This window comes from Scardinius erythrophthalmus (assembly GCF_964197995.2).
Source record: "Scardinius erythrophthalmus genome assembly, chromosome: 24".
NCBI classification, from domain to species: domain Eukaryota; kingdom Metazoa; phylum Chordata; class Actinopteri; order Cypriniformes; family Leuciscidae; genus Scardinius; species Scardinius erythrophthalmus.
Window position 1 is genome coordinate 16,905,403 of NC_138244.1, and position 21,555 is coordinate 16,926,957.

General features: G+C 37.8%; 2 protein-coding genes across 7 annotated transcripts in view; both read right to left on the reverse strand.

Moving 5' to 3' along the window:
• cadps2 (Ca++-dependent secretion activator 2) overlaps positions 1 to 11,370 on the reverse strand; it is a 146,346-nt gene extending 134,976 nt beyond the window's left edge. For all 6 annotated transcript variants that reach the window (XR_014029416.1, XR_014029417.1, XR_014029418.1 and 3 more), the window contains exon 1: positions 10,752 to 11,370. Coding sequence is in view for 3 of the 6 variants with exons in the window: in XM_081356506.1 (XP_081212632.1) it covers positions 10,752 to 11,057 (306 nt within the window). In the remaining 3 variants the exon portion in view is untranslated. The remainder of the gene's footprint in view (positions 1 to 10,751) is intronic.
• Positions 11,371 to 15,787: 4,417 nt separating this feature from the next.
• On the reverse strand, positions 15,788 to 21,111 carry slc13a1 (solute carrier family 13 member 1; the record flags this gene model as incomplete). Its single annotated transcript, XM_081355455.1, has 15 exons — positions 15,788 to 15,922; positions 16,022 to 16,159; positions 16,251 to 16,412; positions 17,171 to 17,265; positions 17,372 to 17,466; positions 17,601 to 17,702; positions 18,677 to 18,772; positions 19,251 to 19,370; positions 19,509 to 19,666; positions 19,758 to 19,818; positions 19,907 to 19,946; positions 20,051 to 20,238; positions 20,338 to 20,474; positions 20,608 to 20,736; positions 21,019 to 21,111. 15 exons carry the CDS (start codon positions 21,109 to 21,111, stop codon positions 15,788 to 15,790), a joined length of 1,749 nt encoding a protein of 582 aa, XP_081211581.1.
• Positions 21,112 to 21,555: the final 444 nt, after the last annotated feature.

The window sequence follows — 21,555 nt, forward strand, 5'->3', positions numbered from 1 at the left end:
AGCAATAGTTTACCTTCCACTCTTTATTAAATTTGAATTTTAATAGGCTACCTTTGAAACTGAGATTTAATGACAGTGTATTTTTGCCTTGAGACAGTAATGTGCGATAATGCCTACGGGGATGTCGGTTTTATTTACAAGTGAAGCACATCTTGGCACCTTTATTACACCTTCCATATTTCATGTTACAGAACTAGCCAGTGGCAATAACAACATATAAGACTATGACATTCAAATAATGAGTGCGATCTGGATTACATATAAAGGGAACAGGCTGAAAACACTTTTAGTGAGCATCCAGTGAAATATGCCTAGTGTCAGTCATGGGCAAAAAAGGTGACAGAATCCCACACATGTGCACTGAAACGGGCATCACATACTGTACATTGAATAGATTAGAAGTTTTATGTGCTCACTCGTGTCCCTTCAGATTTTTAAGTAAGAAATGCTGTGGCAGAAATCAGGCAACAGTGTCCATCGTGTGAACAGTATAGCTGCATTTCTGCTACTTGTCTAAAATGTATGTAGGCTGAAATTTTAGAATAATTAAAGTACAAAAAAAATAGAAACAGGTAAAATTAGAAGTTAGCATAACACCGGTTCCCTCGACAAAAAAAACATTATGATTTTTCCATAGGCTTTTGAATTGTTGCAAAAATAAGCTCTCAGATCAACAAAAATTTATGATACGTAATTTTCACAAATGAACAACTTCTATGAATTTTGAAGCCTAAAATCAATCACCAGAAATAAAAAGCTAACCTTCCGCTATAAATGAACCACACCCAGGTCACTCAACTTGTGTGATGACTTTTAATGTCCCCGACAACATCAGTAGTCCCATTTAGCAACTTGTTAGCAACTGACTTCTTCAAAAATACGTCATTCCTGTAGCAATCTGTGGACTGAGTAATTTTTCAGTAAAAAAAAAAAAAAAAAAAAGGTATTTAATTTACTTTGTTAAACTGAAATTTCTACACACCCTCATGTCTGTACAAACTCACAACTTTTCCTCACAAAAAGTCAAAAATGCTTGTTTTTGTGATCTCTTACAGTCAAGTTCAATTGTAATTTTGCTTGGTTTGAATCAGGATCTGAACACTGGTTCCATTGCACACTAAACACGATACTGGATAGTGCCAAGACTATCCTATCTTTTACTTACTGAGATGTTAAAAAGTGTTTTTGTTTTTCCTCATTGATCATATTTTATTTCACTGACGGCACTAAGTGAGCCAAGGGAATCATGGGAACTCACAAAAAATCTTATCCTGGAATAAGCTATGTGACTATTTAAATAGTCAATCTCCTTTTATCCCAAAATGCATGAAAATCTCAAGTATTAGTCAGTACACAAGCCAATCCTGAGTTATATAGCATGCATTTTAACTGTATGTAGTACATTTTTGCATGTTTCAATCCAAATGAGGCTTTACAACACATTCAAGACGCCCATATCCAAATTCATTGTTTGTTCGCACTGAATTTCAGTCTATCAGCATGTGCTCCGAATAAAAGCTCAGAAATGCACTTGAATGACACAAAAGTGGGTTGACAGCATGGTGGCTTTGGGAAAAAAATACATGTTGGCTTAATTGAACCCATAGCTATTTGTTACGAAGACTATTATGTGTATAAGAAAGAAAAACACTGTAAGATCAGTCATAAAATAAATTTAAATTCAAAGAGGGCAACAGTCATGCGTTCAGATAACTTCGATAACAGGTTTACAGATTCTGAAAGGCAGTGTGTAACTTTGACAGTGTAACTTAGAAGTGCAGTAAGATTATAATAATGCATTCAACATAATGTAAGATCTTGAACAAAGTCATCCAGACACTCTGGACAGCTCAAAAGACAAAAGATGTGTGTATGTATCCCTAGTGATTGTAAAGGGGTAACCGGCAGCATACTTACACTGACTTTCTTCTATCATGTGAAGTGGAATATCAAAAGTGAAAGATGGCTGATCACATGCAGCACAGTAAAGGAGTCCTCTCACAACCTGCACCATATCCATGAGGAAAATAGTGCCTCAAGGAATACTTGAGTAGCACCTGATAAGATCTGCAAAACCAGGAAGGTTACCTTCTCATTTATACAGCAAAGCTATTTCTATGAGCCATGACAGAAAAATCAATAATCTGCCCCTAGCTACTCTCAAGATCTCCTCCAACTGAGAATATTTATTCAACACAGACTAAAGGAAGAGTTATTTCTTCTCGATTTACGTATAAATAAGGGCAAAACTTGTGTCGTCTGACTTTTATGGGGAGGCCATGCTGTGCCCTTAAGCATTTTGATTGAACAATCAAATTCTAAGTTCAATGGAGGTCATGGGGTTTTATTGGACATGCATAATTCAGCTTTCTTCTGTTTTTCGCACACTATGACCTGGAGGATCACATAGACTTGTGATATTTGTGAACACTGACTACGTTTACATGTGCACCAATGCGATTATTTCCAATAATCAAAATAAGGAGTTAATTGAGATGTTTACATGCAGTTTTCATTATTCTGATCATTTGCTAAGATGTGTGGTTATTTTTACCGCCATTATACAAATAATGAACTCAGAAACAGTAGCATGTTACTGGCCACTGTTTTAATCTAATTACATCAAATGCAAAGCACAGGTTATTCTGAAAGGTTATTCGACGCAGTGATGAATATCGCAATGCCACTGCAACAGGGTTTGCCTACGTTGCATCGTATTCTTTGTGCGGTCTCTGGATGAAGATACAGAGAAGAGACTGTGTTGAAAGCGTTTAGTGATTCGGAGTGGAGGGAAAACTTCAGAATAATGTCACATTCAAGAGTTCATTCATGAAGTTGTGGGAAAACATGCGGCGATCTGTGTACGTCCGAGCACATGCGCACTTTGGAATAATGTGATTAAAATTGCTGTCCGCCATATAGTTTAATGCGAGTATGGTTACTATTATTTTGAGCTTGATCACATTAGTTTGATCTAAGTATTGTGTTTACATGAGGTAAAGTTTATTCACAATATTGCCGAAATCCCATTATAATCGCATTATGAGGGTGCTTGTAAACCTACTCATTGTAAAGCTTCTGTCACTTCAAAGAAATAATCTTAATAAAGAACATGTACACTTAAAAATTTAGCCAACTATCAGGCCACAAGATAAATTGACAAAAAATTTCCAAATCAATATTAACCTTCAAGATTGCTTCTGATGGTTTCAAATACCTGGGGGTCTTCTTTACAAATTCTTACAATACTTTTGTGGCGAGCAGGACGAGGCAGAGGGCCGTGAGAGGGTGGCGCGAAGCCGGTGGCGTGATTACTGATGAGCGACACCTGCGCGACGCACCGGTCTCGTATCTCTCACGGAGGAGCGGAAGCATAAAAGGAGGAGCCTTTAAAAAAAAAAAAAGTGCCACCTGCAACTTCTTGAACAACATTAAAGACCTACCTTGATCACGATTAACTGACAATGAATAATATTTGTCAGCTATTAAAAGGAACTTTTTTTCTATTTCATCTATTTTATTTTCATTTTATTTTACCTTTTCGTTTGCTTGTTTCTTGTCCAATGGATCATGGAAGGGATTAATAATGGACAATGTCTTTACTGTTTAACTTGTCATCAATGTACCATTCGGTATGGTCCATTGGTCACACAAAAAAAAAAAAAAAAAAAAAATTTGGACATGTACAAGTAAAAACATGTAAAAAAAAACATGTACACTTGTAAGTCAGTAGGGCTCCAGAGATTCTTCCTTCACTATTTCTATGTCGCCCGTGAGGGGCTGCTGTCTTTTATTTTCGTTTTGTATTTGTTTTATTTTTGATATTAAAGTCTATTGAATGTTCGCTGCTTCCCGCCTCCTCCTTCCCACAACATCTAACTGCGTTACAACTTTATTTGCGAGCAGTTTCTCTCGTCTTGTAAGTCACATTAATTTGTGTAAAATGGTTATTCTTCGTAAATTTCTTTACCTTTTTCAACATACCGATTTTTATTAATAATTTTTTTTATGGGCTTTGACGGTATTTTGCGTTTATTCCCCCATAGAAATGAGCGCAAAAAATACCGTCAAAGCCCATAAAGTTTATTAATGTTGCAGGCCCAGTAATATTGCTGGAAGTTTGGAAGTGCAAGGCCTGCAACATTAATAAACTTCTCTTTTGAAACAGGGATAGCTACTCTGACAACTGTCCACCATGGGTGCATACAGAAACATTGTCTGAGAGTACACTTGACACTATTGTTTGTTCTCAAATTCCTTTAGTTCTAAGCAGGGTCTCAAATAATCCTAGTCACTAGTTCCCTCAAAATCTGGGTTCAATTTAAGAAACATTATGGTTTGCATAGTCTCTATTCACATGCCTATCTCTAACAATAACTTTTCCCCCATCCAGTTCAGACCCTGCATTTCACCTTTGGTCATCTAATGGCCTTCTCAAGATTATTGACCTCTTCGAAAAGGGAGTATTTGCTGCTTTTTACTTCTAATCTAAACAATATACCCAATCATCACTTATTTCAGTTCTTCCAAATTAGACGATTCATACAGAAGCAGTTCCTCACTTTCCTAATCATCACCCAGAAACACACATCGACTACTTTCTTGATTGAAATGTCAACCATAGGAATCTAATCTCTGTCTATATAATTTAATATATCGGACCATACTGACACTTTCAAAGATACTTGGGAGCATGACCAAGGACTTGCTATCTCAGAGGATCTATGGCATAACATCTTGAACCAGGTACATTCCTCTTCCATTTGTGCCATGGTTTACTACAGTGTAAAATACTAATCAGAGCACACTTAACCAATGCCCAATTAGCTGCATTTTTCCCAGACAGGAGCGCCACCTGCAACTTTTTGAACTACTTTAAAGACCTACTTTGATCACTGGTAACTGACAATGAATAATATTTGTCAGCTATTAGAAGGAACATTTTTTCTATTTCATCTATTTTATTTTTCATTTTATTTTACCTTTTCGTTTGCTTGTTTCTTGTCCAATGGATCATGGAAGGGATTAATAATGGACAATGTCTTACTGTTTAACTTGTCATCAATGTACCATTCGGTATGGTCCATTGGTCACACAAAACTTTTTGGACATGTACAAGTAAAAACATGTAAAAAACATGTATACTTGTAAGTCAGTAGGGCTCCAGAGATTCTTCCTTCACTATTTCTATGAACAGTGTACATTTGTTTAATGTGAAGAGGATCCAAGATACACTTAACTAACAAGGTGGTATTTATGTGTACCGTATTTTCCGGACTATAAGTCGCTCCGGAGTATAAGTCGCATCAGTCAAAAAATGCGTCATGAAGAGGAAAAAAAACATATATAAGTCGCACTGGACTATAAGTCGCATTTATTTAGAAATTTATTTCACAAAATCAAAGACCAAGAATAGACATTTAATCTGGAAAGGCAAGTTATTCAACTACACAATAGCACACAGAACAACAAGCTGAATAGGTGTCCGGTATGTTAACATAACACATTAACTAGGGCCATAAACCAAAAGTAATACTACCCACTGGATGAAGAAGGGTTGGCTCTCCACAGAACAAAATATTCATTTTATTGTATTTTTCGAGTTCGCATTGAGGGAAAAAAAACAATGTTATGGACGGGACAGTTCTCCGTTACGGACGTGACCGCTCTGAAAGCGGCACTAAAAGACTGCTTTAAAACTTTCACAGAGACATCAACAGAAAGCACAAAGCCTGTCTTTAAATTTAATTTCGTTTTGTATTAATTGTATCTTAATTTTAACCAATGTTTCATCAACCAATGATGAAACCAATGTGCCTGGATTTAATAAATAAGAAGTAAATATAGTAGCCTAGACAAGTGATAATCACGGCACGAATGCGCTGGCGCGTGAACTGGAGCTCGTCTCATAAATGAACCGAAACTCGGCGTATAAGGTAGCCTACTTGCCTCACACAGACATGTCTACTTTTAAACAGAACAATTCAAAACGAAAGAAAACAGACTGCTCTCTTAATCCGTATGAAATGTGCATGGGCGCGTTCACTACTGCAAAGATCGCGAGTAAGCATCGTCAACTTCATCTTTGCAGCTGACACTGACACAGAAAACACTTGTTTATTAATAAACAATTAAAATGTCTCCTTGCTATATTTGACATATTCATAATCATTACTTTTGCTGGTTCTTTGTGACAGCTTTTAGGTGCTTTTTACTAGCATGACCCCATTAGCCCCTGCTGGTAAATGCACCAACTACACTGTCTGACTGAAAAAAAAAAAAAAGTAATCTCCATTGATGGCCTTTTAAATAGATTTAATATCTGATGCAAATGTTTCATTATATTGTAGATGTCCCTTATATTTTTACCCTTATCCTATTTCAGGCTAGTCACTTACTGTGCCATCAGCCAATCAACGTTGTTTTGATGACTTTCTCAGGTACAATTCTCCTCGACAATCCACCAAGAATTAGAGATGCACCGATTACAATTTTCTGGGCCGATTCCGATTTCCGATTTTTCATTAAGTTTGACCTGCCGATACCGATTTTAGCCGATTCCGATTTCATTTTTTCTAACCACTTTACAGCACACACAAATATTTATTTTATATCTTTTCTGTAATAGAACATTTTACAATTTGCATAGTTCCCACACATCTAAAGTGCAGTGTTGTGGAAGAACCATTTCCTTTTCACATTCAATATCCAATATATATATATATATATATATATATATATATATATATATATTTAGCAAACGAAACGTCTGTATGAAAACAGGGAATGGCAATAAAATAATAGGCTATATAAATAAAAAATAAAATAAATATAGCCTTGCAGTATAAAGATATTTCTCAAAGCACACACACACAGGCCTATTGCAATCACTTGTACAAACTGAATAATAAAACAAGTTTAAAGGGTACATTTTCTATAAATATTAGTCTTTGTTTTCTTTTCTGACATAGCCTGCTCCAGTTCTTGTTAAAACACACAAATTCTGTGCATTTTGGGCACTTTTTTGTGAAACCCTATTTAGGCTATTTTCCATCAAAAGTGTGCTTTCCCTTTAATTGAGCGCGAGCAGTGCAGCAAATAGACTCGGCGCCGAAACACGCGCTTCACTGCTCGCGACGCTCCTGCTTGACGCTCACGCGCTGCTCCTGCTTCCGTTGTGAATGCACTCATTGATTAACATGCACGCCGAAAAAAAAATACGCGCTTGCGGTCTGAACGGACGTAATTCACGAGGTTTTCTACATGTGCTCCGTGTGCACGTGTGATGCTGATGTTGCGCTATGTTAATTATGCCGCGCCCGAGTGCATTTGACCGGCATTTGTCAGACTGACCGGCCGGTCGCCGGTTACGGCCGATCACGTGAAAATCGGCCAATTCCGGTCACCAGCCGATCAATCGGTGCATCTCTACCAAGAATACATGATAATTTTGAAGAAAGGGGTCTCTTTTCTCATGTGCCACTTGTTGTTTGTGGGAGGGTAGTTTATGCATAAAATTAAGATTCAGACGGATTTCTGAAAGGTTAAGACCAGGAATTGGAATATAATTTATAGGTCTTACAGGTGCAGAGCTGATAACCGGTTATTATCAGCCCTTTTTATAACAGTTGCTTAAATTTCCAGCTTTAGAAGTGTACTTGAATTATATAGAATCTAAAAACACTAATAGGACAAGTCCAAAAGCTGTATATGTTAGAGGTAGTGGGTGTGTGATGGTAAAAATAGCATCTGTGCTTGTTCTCATAAGTGATTCTATATTTCACCAAGGGGAGAGAAACAATTTCAAAACAAAGCTGCTGTTCAACGATATAAGCTACATTAAAGCACGTTCACATATTTAATTAGTGGACCTTTCATGCAAAATTCACTTTTAAACGGTGTTTGAACAAAAATGTGAGTTGGTGAGTTTTTTTTAAATATATTTTGTTATAATTTACAGTTAATCTCCAAATTATTGTAGAAACAACATAAAGACAGTTTGAAGGCCAGTATAACCTCTACTACTGCTACTTGATGTCTCGATGAAAATATATATATTTTAAACATTAATTATAGCCATTCAACATTTGTGTAATTGAAAGCTATCCGTTTTTTTTTTTTTTTTTTTTTTACACATTTATTAGGCTTAAAAAATATAAAAACTTTTAATTTAAGTGTACTTAAAACAGAAGGGTTCGCATATGAAGAACCAATCAAATTGTAGGGAAATTATGTAATGTATCATGTCATTTTTGCCATGCTCCTATTCTAAAAAAAAACTGTTGTATTCCTTTTTGCTGGTGGGATTCTCTCTGCAATTTGTCTGAGATCCTCCGGCCGTGATTAAAGCATATTCGAAGGCATTGTCTGAAGTCTGTCGGTTAGTATTGCTGCGCAGCAAGTTAGTTAGTGGAACAAGTTATTTAGCGAAACACTAGAGATCTTACTTCTTTACCCAAGTGATAGTGTGGAGTGGGTTAAGAACACTAGAGACCTTATTCCCAAGTGATAGTGTTCGAATGGAACGAGACGTCGTTCGACTCTTAGGCGGGGTTAGATTGCGGGCAGGTAACTATAATTCTTAGGCATTTTATACGGTCAGAATAGCTACACTTAGGCGTCAACCCGAGCAGTCAGAAGTGAACTCAACTGAGTATAATATTTTCAGGTGTCAGGGACACATGGTAACCTAAGTCAGGTGCGTAGGGGAAAAATATCTACCACAGTCTGCACTGCATAAATCATAAATTAAATATAGATTAATCCTTGTTAAAGCTACAAAAGTTCTTTAGTCGAGCAGTGAGTGATTTTCTATGTTACTTTTGTTCTTTGATTACTTTAATGACAGACAGCATTAGTGGCTGCTGTCACTTTAAGATCTGCCGCTGCTGACAATGATTTCATTTTCTCACAACTCTTTACGTTCATTTAAGACTTTAAGTCATTTAAGACTGCTCTTATGAGGATACTCAACCAAATGGAAATTTTTCCATAATTGTGTGTTACTGCTCGGTCAATCGTGAAAGAGAACTCAATTCTGGCGCATATAAAGGAGCATAATGTGTCTCCTTTAAGGGGATATTTCACCCAAAAATGAAAATTTTGTCATCATTCACTCAGACTCATGTTGTTCCAAAGTTTGAAAATTAGCTGATTAGCTAGACTTTAAATGCATGGTCAAAAATATTTTTTTCATATTCTCTCATTTGTGTTCCGAAGATGAATGAAAGCATTTGTTTGGAACAACAGAATTTTCAGTCTCGGCACAATATACTATGCCAAAAAAAAACTATATTAAAATGTGACCAAGAGTAATCATTTAACTTTTTTTTCCTAAGTCATTTTTATTATCATCCATCTCATCTGCAAGACAACTGTTGTATTGCCCTGAAGCAACATGGTGAAACATTCATTGTAAAAATGAAAAGATACTTGAGGCAACTTTTGGGGTTCCTCAGTCTTCCACAGTGGCAGAACCCTCTTGAGAGCCTCAAGGCACCCTTCTGAAGGTGCCTCACATATTGTGTTCACAAGAAGTTCAAAATATGTTTCAAGTGCCTCAAAGCATTTCCCTTCTGATGGGGTTACTGAGAGAATTATTGACAGTCTTTAGAGTTCTTGCATGAAGTTGCATGTTCCTTGGAGAAGTGACCTTTCGAAAGGGTGCCTAGAGGTTATCTAAAGGAGTCTACCAGTGAGGTAGTCTGAGATCCCCAAATGGCCCCTGAAATGATCAAAATTATATTTTTGTATTTACAGTGATATTGCACCCTGTTACCTCAGAGTAACAAATCCATTTTGTACACATTTTAAGCACATGCTGCATATAATCTGACAACAGAAATATGAAGAAATGCCATGAAGCAATAAAACGTTTTTCTTGGTCACACTACATCCTGGTGGTCATTTTAAGATCCTTTTCAGGCATGGAGCACAGGGTTGCTCATTTTTGCTCCGGAGAACTGCCTTCAGAGAAGCAATTTTAATAGCCTAGTTTTTTCCTACATCATAAATAAGTCACATATTGGTATGCCATGTTGTTTACGCGATGAATAATATTGTGCATATTGCAGCTGTCATGTTATTTTTTATGCATTATTCATTATTAAAATATCAAACTTTTTAGAATTTACATTTCAGGTGAATTAAGGTAAAAGGTTAATACTAGTAGGCTAAATTTGATAAAGACTGTCATGTTGCAGTTAGTGTAAAATCACACTAATACTTAATATAAGAAACTTGTTTAACATTATTTGACATCACCCAATTTCACTACACAATTTTAAATAAATAAAAGCATGATTGATTTCATTCCATTTCATAGTCACATGTTGCTATAAGCAACATACCTAAAAAAGGATTTGTTAGGAAGTCAGTCTTTTGCACAAAAAAAGCAATCAAAAATGTTCCAACTTCGAAATCCCTGCAATAGAGAGAGTTAAAGCGTGATCCTAACCTTTGCTTGCACTATTTTATCAATGCTTAATTTATTTAGATTGATTCTCTAAATAGCCTAGTTCATAGTTGACACAGGTAAGAGGACAGTAAACAAACATATTTCAGTCACTCAGAAGTGTGATGCACAAGAATTTGCAGTTGTCAGACTTACACACCTTCTCTAAACCCTGTAAAAAGTACGCTTCTTTTGTAAAAAGACAAGTTTGGAAGCAGATTGAGTTAGGTTTAGTGCTGCACGCGCGCATTAATTTCAAGCGCGAAATATTCTAAACAGTGGTTTAACGGTCACTCACCTTCTGCTGACGACGAGCCATGTCTGTGGGCTGTTTAGCGTTAAATGGATACGCGATACATCTCAACACAAACACATAAATCTGTAGTTTAATTTTCCTCTCAGTCTCCTCTTTCTTAATTCTCTCCTGCTCGGTTTTGTCCGCCTCAGCGGGAGAAGGGACCTGTTCCTTGGGTTGGGTACGCGGGGCGTCCGACGTCTTTTCGGGTTTGGTACTCTTTTTAACAGGTTTCCCAGTTTTAACGGGCGGTTCGTCCTCAGGTGGTAGTTCTCCCTCAGATTCATCGCTGGAGGACGGGTCCAGCATAGTCGACAGTCAAAAGGCGACAACTCCTCACAGCTGTGGGAAAAGCTACGAAACCCGAGAGGTTTCTGACAACCTCGACCACAAAAGCTGAGTTTTTTTTCTGAGAGAATGACAAAATGTGTCAGTCGCGAGACTTTTGAGGGCGGAGTCAATCCGAGAACGATTCGGTGACGATGGGATTGAGCCACATTATTTTTTTTCTCTTGAGAAGAGAGCGCGAGTGTGTGGACGTTAGTGCAGAGTTATGCGAGACAGGTAGGCAACCTGTGGCACGGACAACATGCAACACGTGGGAGGTTCCCTTCTTAAAGGTGCAGTCTGTAGATTCCGATACAACTTTAATGCTTTTTCATGTTACATTTTACACCACAGTATATTGGTTAATACATTGATATTCATAAATTCAGCGTTGCACCTATTAATTTTGATTGATTTCAAAATCATTGCTCACTATAATTCTTTGTGCATATGTTTTGTTTTGTTTTGTTTTGTGGCATGAAATCTATAGATAGAACAGATATAAATGTGAAACTGTATTAGGTAGTTATATACAGATATTGATAAGTATATAATTCACAAAAAGTCCTGGCTGTGCAAAAGGAAGAAATAATGAAATGTAAAGTCAGCATGTGTGTCTGCATCCAAAATTGCTTATTTTGAATAAGTAATTAGTTCACAGCCGCTAAAATGTATGTTCTATATAGTATGAATGTGTGTAGAAAGTAATCTGGACTTAAAGGAACACTCCGACTTTTTGGGACTTTAGCTTATTCACAGTATCCCCCAGAGTTAGATAAGTCCATACATACCTTTTTCATTTATGTGCGTTCTGTAAGTGTTATTTGACGCACCCACCGCTAGCCTAGCTTAGCACAAAGACTGGATGTAAATGGATAAGGTAGCATACTAATCCCAATAAGTGACAAAATAATGCAAACATTTTCCTATTTACATGTTGTGATCTGTATAGTCACAGCGTGTACAAATAACAAGGCTATATGAGACAGAGACCATTTTTAATCGTATAAATACTGGGAACTATATTCTCACTAGGCGTAGGAGCACAGCTACTTGGGCGGAGTGGCTACTTGGGCGGAGTGATTAGCGCAGCACACAAGACGCCCTGTGGTGAGGAGCAGAGAGTTCGCTCAGAGTTGGAGTAATAGAGTCAGCAATTACTAGATAGTAAATTTATAGTTTACAATCATGGGTGTTCGCTGTATCTTGTCTTACAGCTTCCAAAGTTTGTAACTCCTCGTCTGTGTATTCTGGCTCAAAACTATATGGTTCTGGATCTTGGTTTGATACCCAGTAAAATTCCTCTGACAATTCCTCAAAGTCAGCCATGATCACGAGTCACGTTCGCTACTAGCTAGTTAGTCACGTTTGTTTTGTTTACGGAACCATCAACAGGGCGTCTCGTGTGCTGCGCTAATCACTCCGCCCAAGTAGCTGTGCTCCTACGCCTAGTGAGAATATAGTTCCCAGTATTTATATGATTAAAAATGGTCTCTGTCTCATATAGCCTTGTTATTTGTACACACTGTGACTATACAGATCACAACATGTAAATAGGAAAATGTTTGCATTATTTTGTCACTTATTGGGATTAGTATGCTACCTTATCCATTTACATCCAGTCTTTGTGCTAAGCTAGGCTAGCGGTGGGTGCGTCAAATAACACTTACAGAACGCACAGAAATGAAAAAGGTATGTATGGACTTATCTAACTCTGGGGGATACTGTGAATAAGCTAAAGTCCCAAAAAGTCGGAGTGTTCCAAATATATTTGCCCATAGACTGTAAAACAATAGAATTCGCCATGTTGTCATTATCACGTGACCTAACGTTACCAGCGTCAGTTACGTTGCTTTACTGCCATACACAAATCCTCTCCGTGGCCTCATGGGATAGTAAAGTGTCTTATGCACACTTCAGACTCCCGGCAGAAGTAGTAGGTCATCCGGGTACTTTTATCTACTCCTTTATGAGTACTGTAAATTCAGACATACTTATTTTGTCACATACTGTTTTTGTGTTGGATCCACACTTCAAAAATCTACCGGAAATAGTAGATCATCCGGGGACTTTTGACATACTTTTTTCAACCTACTATGCTTTTGGTCATTCTAATCTCACATAGCCTACTATTTAGGATGGATAGTATGGACATTGGGATGCAGGGAAGGGCAGGACTTGATTTTGTCCATTGGAATTGATTGGATCACTGAATCGCTGTCCCTTGCTATTGTTGCAATCTCGTGAGTGACAGATTGTCTCGCCCTCGCCAGTGAACACTTCATCAGAAGATAGATGTGGCTGCAAGAGGAAGGGGAAGTTATACTGATTATAGATTATCCTGTTTTGAAATAGAAATAGAAATATCCTGTTTTGAAATCGACAGCAAAGTGAAAAAATGACAATCATTACAAAATGTACCCTCACAGCCATTTTCAATCACAGATAATTAGAGGTAATTTGAGGTAAGTGCAGCACGCATTAACTTCAAGTGCAAAATATTCTAAACAGTGGTTTAGCGGTCACTCACCTTCTGCTGACAGCGAGCCCTGACTAAAGCAACCTTTTCACTGCTTTCCACAGACTGAACCAGAAGTCATTCATTTCTAATGGAGAGTCACACGGGCTTGAACAGAGTTGCTACCCTCTGTGAATGCAGGATTTTTAGATCTAAATTGTGCATAGGTGCGTTTAAATTTTTACCATTTTCTGACCACCCAGTATGCATCCCAACTTTTGTCTAACTTTAGCCTACCCAAAACACTTGCTTCTTCTAAAGAACAGACAATTATCTTCAATAAAAGAGAGTAAATGTTTGCACTCCTTTATTTGAGCTGTCAACAGAAACTTGTCAGGTCTGTATCATAGGTGAAAAGGCAGTGAAAAGGCACTTCACCCAGTGTCAATGGAAACCTAATTTAATAATGGAAATTTTATGTGAAAAATATCTGAACAATAAAAGAAAACCACAGTTCATATTCAGCTTGCTGACCTGTCTACCTAGGGAGAAATGATATGATGTTGATGACTCACAGCGCTTGGAGAAAAGCTATTCCTAAAGGTTAAAGTCAATAGTCCTTGCACCATAATTAAGTAGATATAAGAAATAAGAATTAAATACATAATCAGATTAGACCTTTCATACAGGCTGTCGTTAAAGCAGACATTACTGAACAGTGACCTTGAATTACAATGGCTGCAGGATCCAAGCATAAATTGTGATAATGTGGGTGGTTTACAGAATTAATTCTCATCACTGCCTCACTTTGAGAACAAATATTAGCCTTATATATTAGTGCTGCCTTCCTCTTTTGTTTTACATTAGTTCTAAAGTCTTATATGTTTTTATTATTGTACAGTTATCCCCCCCCCCAATGAAAATGAGAAGACATTATTTTATTAAGATAGATACTTTCAGAGCTGTTTTCTGTGAATGTGCATTACTTATCTTCAAACAGCCTCCACTGCAGATATACATAAATAGATGACAGTTTTTCTCTGTAACCTCATTTCATCAAAGCTAATCTGCCTCTTGAATCTCTTTGATAAGGCTGCCACCCTGACTAGATTTGTCAAAACATTTAATTTTGGGATTCAGTAATTAGAGATGAGACAATCCACTCAAAACATCCAATTTTACAAAGCATTGTTTTTTAAAATCAGTATGAAGTCCCGCTAGAACATGATGACTATGAATGGTTCTGGTTGTATATTATTTAAACATTTCTTGCAAAAACAGTGAAGCGCATGTCCACTCATGATTGTCTTGACTTTGTGTTGTGTCCACATGGACTCATATTGACATATAATTCTCAAAGAACACACAGACAAAAAGTAACTGTCTCAGTTTTAGTCGTAACAAGAAACATCTCACAAGGAGCACATATAGATGTTAACCAAAATCAATGCTGAGTTTCCATCCAAAGTACAGTATTCTGTGAGGTGAATTTGAAAATAGTATTGAAACAAACAAATTATGTCTTTGTTATCTAAACTAAAAAACAAAAAAACTATTGAATACTCTGACTGATGCCCTTAAAACTCAACAGGAGCAAACGCTAAAAATGGTCACTTTTTTGAAAGTAACTTTCATAACTGTGATAAGTCAGTGTCTAAAGTTGAACATGAGATTTTGTCTGTTATTTACTCCCTTTGTTCACAATGTAATTTCAACATTCTACTTATACAGTTCACTTATCTGTATATATGTACATGCTAGAGTATAACAAAAATATACAATCATATATAACATTAAGTGCTATGTTAACCGACGGGACTAACCCTGTCACTCAAATTCTTCTTAGAGTTTGAGAAATATTTTTAATATAATACATTTTGTATAAACATTGCACTCTTTAATTGTGCACATACATTGTTCACCAAAGCATCCTGTTTTAAACAGCGTTTACTATTCTCTTTGAACCCCTCAAAAGAATAAATGGCAAAAGGAATTACAAATTTGACACAATGATCACAAAGATTAATAAAACTACTTATAATACAAAAATATATAAACAATGACGTTCAAACCGAACATCTCCTGGAACCCAAAGCATTCAGTCTGTTGTAAGCTGGTTCTTGTCCAAGTGATCCAAACAAGGAAACCATTTGGATTGTGGAAGTTGCCCTGTCAACAATTCAGCCAACTGTGAGGGATCCCATGTAACTTTATAACTAAACTGTCCACAATTCTATGATTTTCACATTGATGGTCATACTCCAGTGCTGTTTACCACTGGTGCCCAGTCTGGGTAGGTGTCCAGGTTAAGCAGAGGTGTTGCCCATGTTGTGAGGGCTAATATGACTGTAAGAATGCCTATAACGTTTAAGCCCAGCCCTGCCTTTACCTATTGTGACAAGGAAACCATTCAAAGCTTAGTTATTTGCCTTTGATACATTATGAAATCTACAATGCAAAATACAAGAACAAAATCCAAGGGACTCACCATGTCCATGCTTGTAAGATGACCGTATGCGAAGACAATGGCATTAGGAGGATTAGAAACCGGAAGCAGGAACGAAAAGGACACACACAGGGCCGAGGGAACCAGCATGTACAGAGGGTTGACTCCAATTGCCTCCGCCTGACAAAAATCATTTGTGATGAGAATAGCCCAAAAAAGTGACGTGAAAGTAACATTCATTATATTTTACATATATTGAAATAACACGTACCAAGGGGGCCAGTATTGGCAAAAAGATTGTGGTTGTGGCAGCATTGCTGGCCACCTCTGTGATAGAGGTAACAATAAGGCAGGCAATGGTGACGGTAGCTAAAGGAGGAAGGCTTCCCAAGGGAGTCAGCAATTCAGCAACCCAAGACGATAAACCAGAAATCTGTCGGATGAAAAATTGTCAGATCATCTTTGAAAGGTGAGTGAAAGTGTCCAACCAAGATATTCATGAACTTCGATAAATGTAATGTACCAACATCTCTTTGTATGCTTGTCAACAGAGCATGGATTCGTAATTTAGCTGTTTGTCAAGATATGGCATCCGGACAGCCTGATATTGCATATGGAGAATGCAGCACAGTAGTCACCCTTTCTGCTTTGAACATTTTAAAGACTGGACTTGCCATGACATTTGGGTGTCTGTATCGAAACAGCGCTGGAGCCTTGATGATAAGACCCCACCCCAGCCCACCTACACCAGGAGAATATTAAGAAGTAGACGCTCTTGTTTCCAGTTTTTGCGACTGACATGAAGAAGGAGCTGTTATGCTGAAACGACGTGCTTCAGTGCCAGTCTTATAATGGAGGCATGTAATTAGCTTGAATGGAACGTCAAAGCAGACAGAGTGACACAGTAAAATTGTTGTTCTCCTCACGACGATAATAGGCTGCACGCTGTTACGAGGCTTTGATGTGATCTGCCTTTTCATTTATTTCTTCTACAAGGAAATTAATGTTTTAAAATGATGAAGGTAAGGTAGCAATTGAGCTGTCCAAAGCCACCAGTGAATTAGACTGGCCTGTTTAATTGAATCCAGGTCTGTAAAAATGACCAGTAATTGATTCATCTTGCACTTTTATATTCATTTCTCTTTTTTCTCTTACACATGTAGTTGAGTTTCCATTAAATCATGATCCTACCTTTGTTCCTTCAGCCAAAGCAAAACCGCCACCCACGAGCAGACTGATCTCCCATGGCATACAGGCCTGGAAGTCCTTCCACGTTATCAAGGCCTCTGTCACAGGGATCGACAACGTCAATCAGAAACAAAGCTGCTAACAGTGAGCCTCTAATCATTTTAAGGTTTTCACACATGCACAAAAGAAATGAGTAAGCCGTACCATAGTGATCTGCTTTTAGTCTGTGTGCAGGGATGATGAAGAACATGAAACCCAGCAACAGCGCTACAGTGGCATCCGTAGCGTAACCTGGTTGACTGAAGAAATAACAACATACAAAGGATAAATAAGAAGTCTAAAGACAAGTTTTGAAGATGATGATGATTTCTGAAGTGCAGCAGTTTTCTGTACATCTACATCAAAAAACGTTGAAAAATATGAATACACTCACTCAGAGAACAGTGATGACCAGCCTGGCATGAAACCTGGGTTTCTCGTAAACCATAATATTGCCATCAGAATAAAGATGATCAAGGTGATAATCTCCTGGGAGCTGGATCAGAAGAGAAACAGTGATATAGAGAAATGGTCAGCAATTCAAGCATTTCATTGTCCTAAACACAACAACATTTGCCCTGATTTGCATTCTGGAGGAGGCAACGCTAGTAGCCAAAAGTCAGAGCATCAGTCTGCAGATCTTGAACAGTCAGAGTTGACAGATTTCTGAGAAATCCATCAAACATGTTTGATATTTTGAGCCAATTTTAAAACATGTATCCTTTTCATTTGTCATGCGTCTCCTAACTACGAGGTTTGTGTATCTGCACGAGTTTGTTCTGGCTGTTCAGACACAACAATCCACACTCATGCCCAATTTTTCTATTAACCATTTTTAAAGGTGGCAACTGCATGATGCCTAGTGTATTAAAAGTTGTGTGGTGTATTCCAGTTTTAAAGGGGTCCTATTATGCCCTTTTACGAAGTCTTGATTTTGTTTTTGGGGTGTACTATGTTTTCATGCTTGATTGTTCAAAAACATTCTTTTTCATGTATTTTACATTATCACAGCACCTCTATCCCCAGTCTGGCAGTCTGTTCTTGATTCTGTTAAATAAAATATCTCCCTTTTGTGTGGACTTTTGAGCTTTGTAACCTTGCAAAAAAAATTTATGCTCAAACTGCAACATTACACTCTAACTAAAGCTAAAAAACTGAAAAAGCATAATAGGACCCCTTTAAGAAGAAATAACAGACATAATCAGGTCTCGGAATCCTTCAAACCTGGCCAAAATGGCACATTCTGACATGTTAACACATAATGCATAATGCACATTAACATTTAAAGGTAAGTGTTACTGTAGGAATAGGTCTCCCACTGTTCAGGGGGAAAAACTATCACAAAAACGTGCCATTGAGCAATACATGGGGATAAATACATTATTTATTTCTTTTTTATATATTTGTGAAAAAATAAGTCAATTTTACACGTTTAAGAGCCTTCTAAAAAAAAAATTAAAGAGTTCCAACCTTATGGGCCCCAGTGAGTTGTACTGATCCCGAAGCAGTTTGGCAACGTTTTTTTCCCTTTCGGATTGCTGCCTGGAGCACAGACTGGCACGAAAGCTAGGGATGAATGGAGAAGCAGATATACTTTTATTGTTTGGTTCATTCACTGCCATTTCAATGCATACATGCATACATCGATGAGTAGACGAATTGACTGAAATCTCTGTATATGACAAAAAAATCCATTTAAACTACACATGCAAACAATCACATCTCTGTCGTGACGCCATGCGTCCATGTTCTGTGAGTGATTCTAAGAAGAAAATCTCGGCAGTTGTGAGATGAAAAAGCCTGCTCAATGAAACATGATTATCCTAGAGCGATGAGATCGGGAGGCTGTGAGTGAGACTCAGAGCAGGATGAAGAAGATTGAAGACACGTAGATGAAGCTGAAGTGGTGAGGTGGGAAAAATGCAAATGGCAGCGTGATTTGAAATGATGAATTTAAATGAAATCTTGAAATAAACAGTAAAAATGAGGGACAGAGGGGGGTCAGGGAACGACTTATTGAATAGAAGACATTACGATCACTCACTTGGAACCAAGGAACATCCAATGCAGGAATATCCATGACAAAATCAGCATAATTATGCAGATGGGAAGACAGAGCACGAACCAGTTTCCAAAATTAATGATGGTGCATTCTGGGTAGTACCTGAGGAAGGTCATGAGCATGCTGAGTTTAGATGGATAGACTGACCAAATCAGATAATATAGTAGAAATAATGGGACCAATATACATTAATACTAATAAAGTTGCACAAATCAGTTTAAAGGTAAGTACTGAACTCACTGATAGATGTATTCAGCAAAGATGAGGTTTGTGGATGTTCCTGATAATGTGGTCAGCCCCCCAATTGATGAAGAGTAGGCAATGCAAAGTGACAATCCTTTGCACATCATGTGATCTTCACGGGTCCTGTACTTCCCGCTATACGGTGGAGTTGGTGCCTAAAATATTGAGAAATACCATTTTATATTAAGGTAAGGAGAAGGATTTTGTGTTTGTGAGTTTTAATGTCAGAGTGTGTCCTTTACTGACCTCAACAGTTTCTGATTCTTCAGGAGCTGTCTGAACTGGCTCCGTAATACCTGCTTCAATGCTATAAGAGAACCAAAAAAAATCTCATTCAGTCTTAAAATAAAGTTTCTGTTTTGTTGTTGTTTTTTGATCATTTTATACATGTTTACCTTTTCCTCTTTTCAGACTGGTCACACTGGGCCTCAATATCTGAAAACAGACGTTTAATGTCAAATGTTGCCCTTGTAACTAGGACGTTAAAGGTTAAAGTGATAATTTATTACTCAAGTTAAATGAAAGCTGCACCAGCTTACCTTCAAGCTGTAGAGCAGGGTTGGAGATGCCACTTAACGCCCCCTTGTGGTCTTTGTTGGCCTCTTCATTTGCATTCAAAACCTGCTGCATCACTGCCTCCACAATTGGCATTACCATTGCCACAGTTGAGGTGTTGCTCAACCACATGGAGAGGAAAGCACAGCCAACCATGAACCCCAGCATCAACCTGTAAAACACATTTCACAGTAAACAAGCTGTGTTTGGAACAGATCCTTCTATAAATCATCACAACATTCCACATATCTAAATAAAATAAAAGTCTTACATGCCAGGGTTGACTCCAAGCGCAGTCACCAATCTGAGGGCAATTCTCTGGTGAAGACCCCATTTCTCAATGGCTGTTGCTAGACAGATGATCCCAAGAAGCAACAAGTGGAAGTCTTTGAAATATACAGATGCAACCTAAAGAAAAATGGCCGGTCAATGACATCTTGTGTTTGCAGTAGTTATCCACATTAGTAGTCCAGAAATATTGCAGTCAGGTTTCCATGAGATTGTTTTCCAAGAGTAAAGCAACTGGCTCAGGAAAGTGTACCTCGGCGGACTTCATGAGCCCAAGAAGAGGGAAAAGCAGCGCAGGGAGAAGTGCCGTCACAGACAGAGGCAAGACCTCCGTCATCCAGTACACAGCCATTAATATCAGGACGTACGCACATTCTGCTTCCTAGTGGACGAGATCAATGTTTATATCCATTCAGAAGATAACCAGACAAATGTCTATCAAATGTCTTTTTGTAAAAAATTGCTTTTGTTTGAGTTATTTTTAAAGACATTTCAAAGGCAAAAAGGATGTGCAAAAGTATTTCAGAAAACATGCAATGCAATATAATAAGAAAAGACAAGCTTTGTTTCATTATTCTTACTTCATTACATTATCCTCATTCAGAGCTGAACATAAAGAGAAAGTCTCATGTGATTGTCACATACGTGTTCAAGCATGTCTAACCTTTGTTTTGATGACCAGTGGCAGCGGTAGCAATGCCAATGGTGTGCTGATGATGATTAGGGGTTTCACGAAGCTCCAAGAAAGCCGCCTCATTCTGTGACTGAAACTCTGTGAGTCAACTAAGGGACTTTGTCTTATGCTGGCCTTTAAATAATGTGCCGCTGATTAATCTTTGCCCTGGTGCCATCCGCATCCCCTGTTACTGGTCCATTCCGGTCATGTCATAAAGCCTTATGGCCATGGAGATTAAGCTTTAAGATTAGACTCCTGCCAGTCAGCTCATGCAAGTCCCTCCTAACCTGATCCATGTATATTTACATTTTATGACCAAAGTTAACAACAAATTTGCATATGAGATTATAAAAGCAAGACCATTATAAACATACAGTAAACCCACTGACACAAGACATTGCCACAGACAATGACCTGGAATTCACACCTTTTTCTCCTAACTGCAAACGTCATCACCGTTTCCCATATTGGGCCCTAATCTGGCACCGTACTGTGGTCAGTTAACAACAACCTGGGTGACTTCAT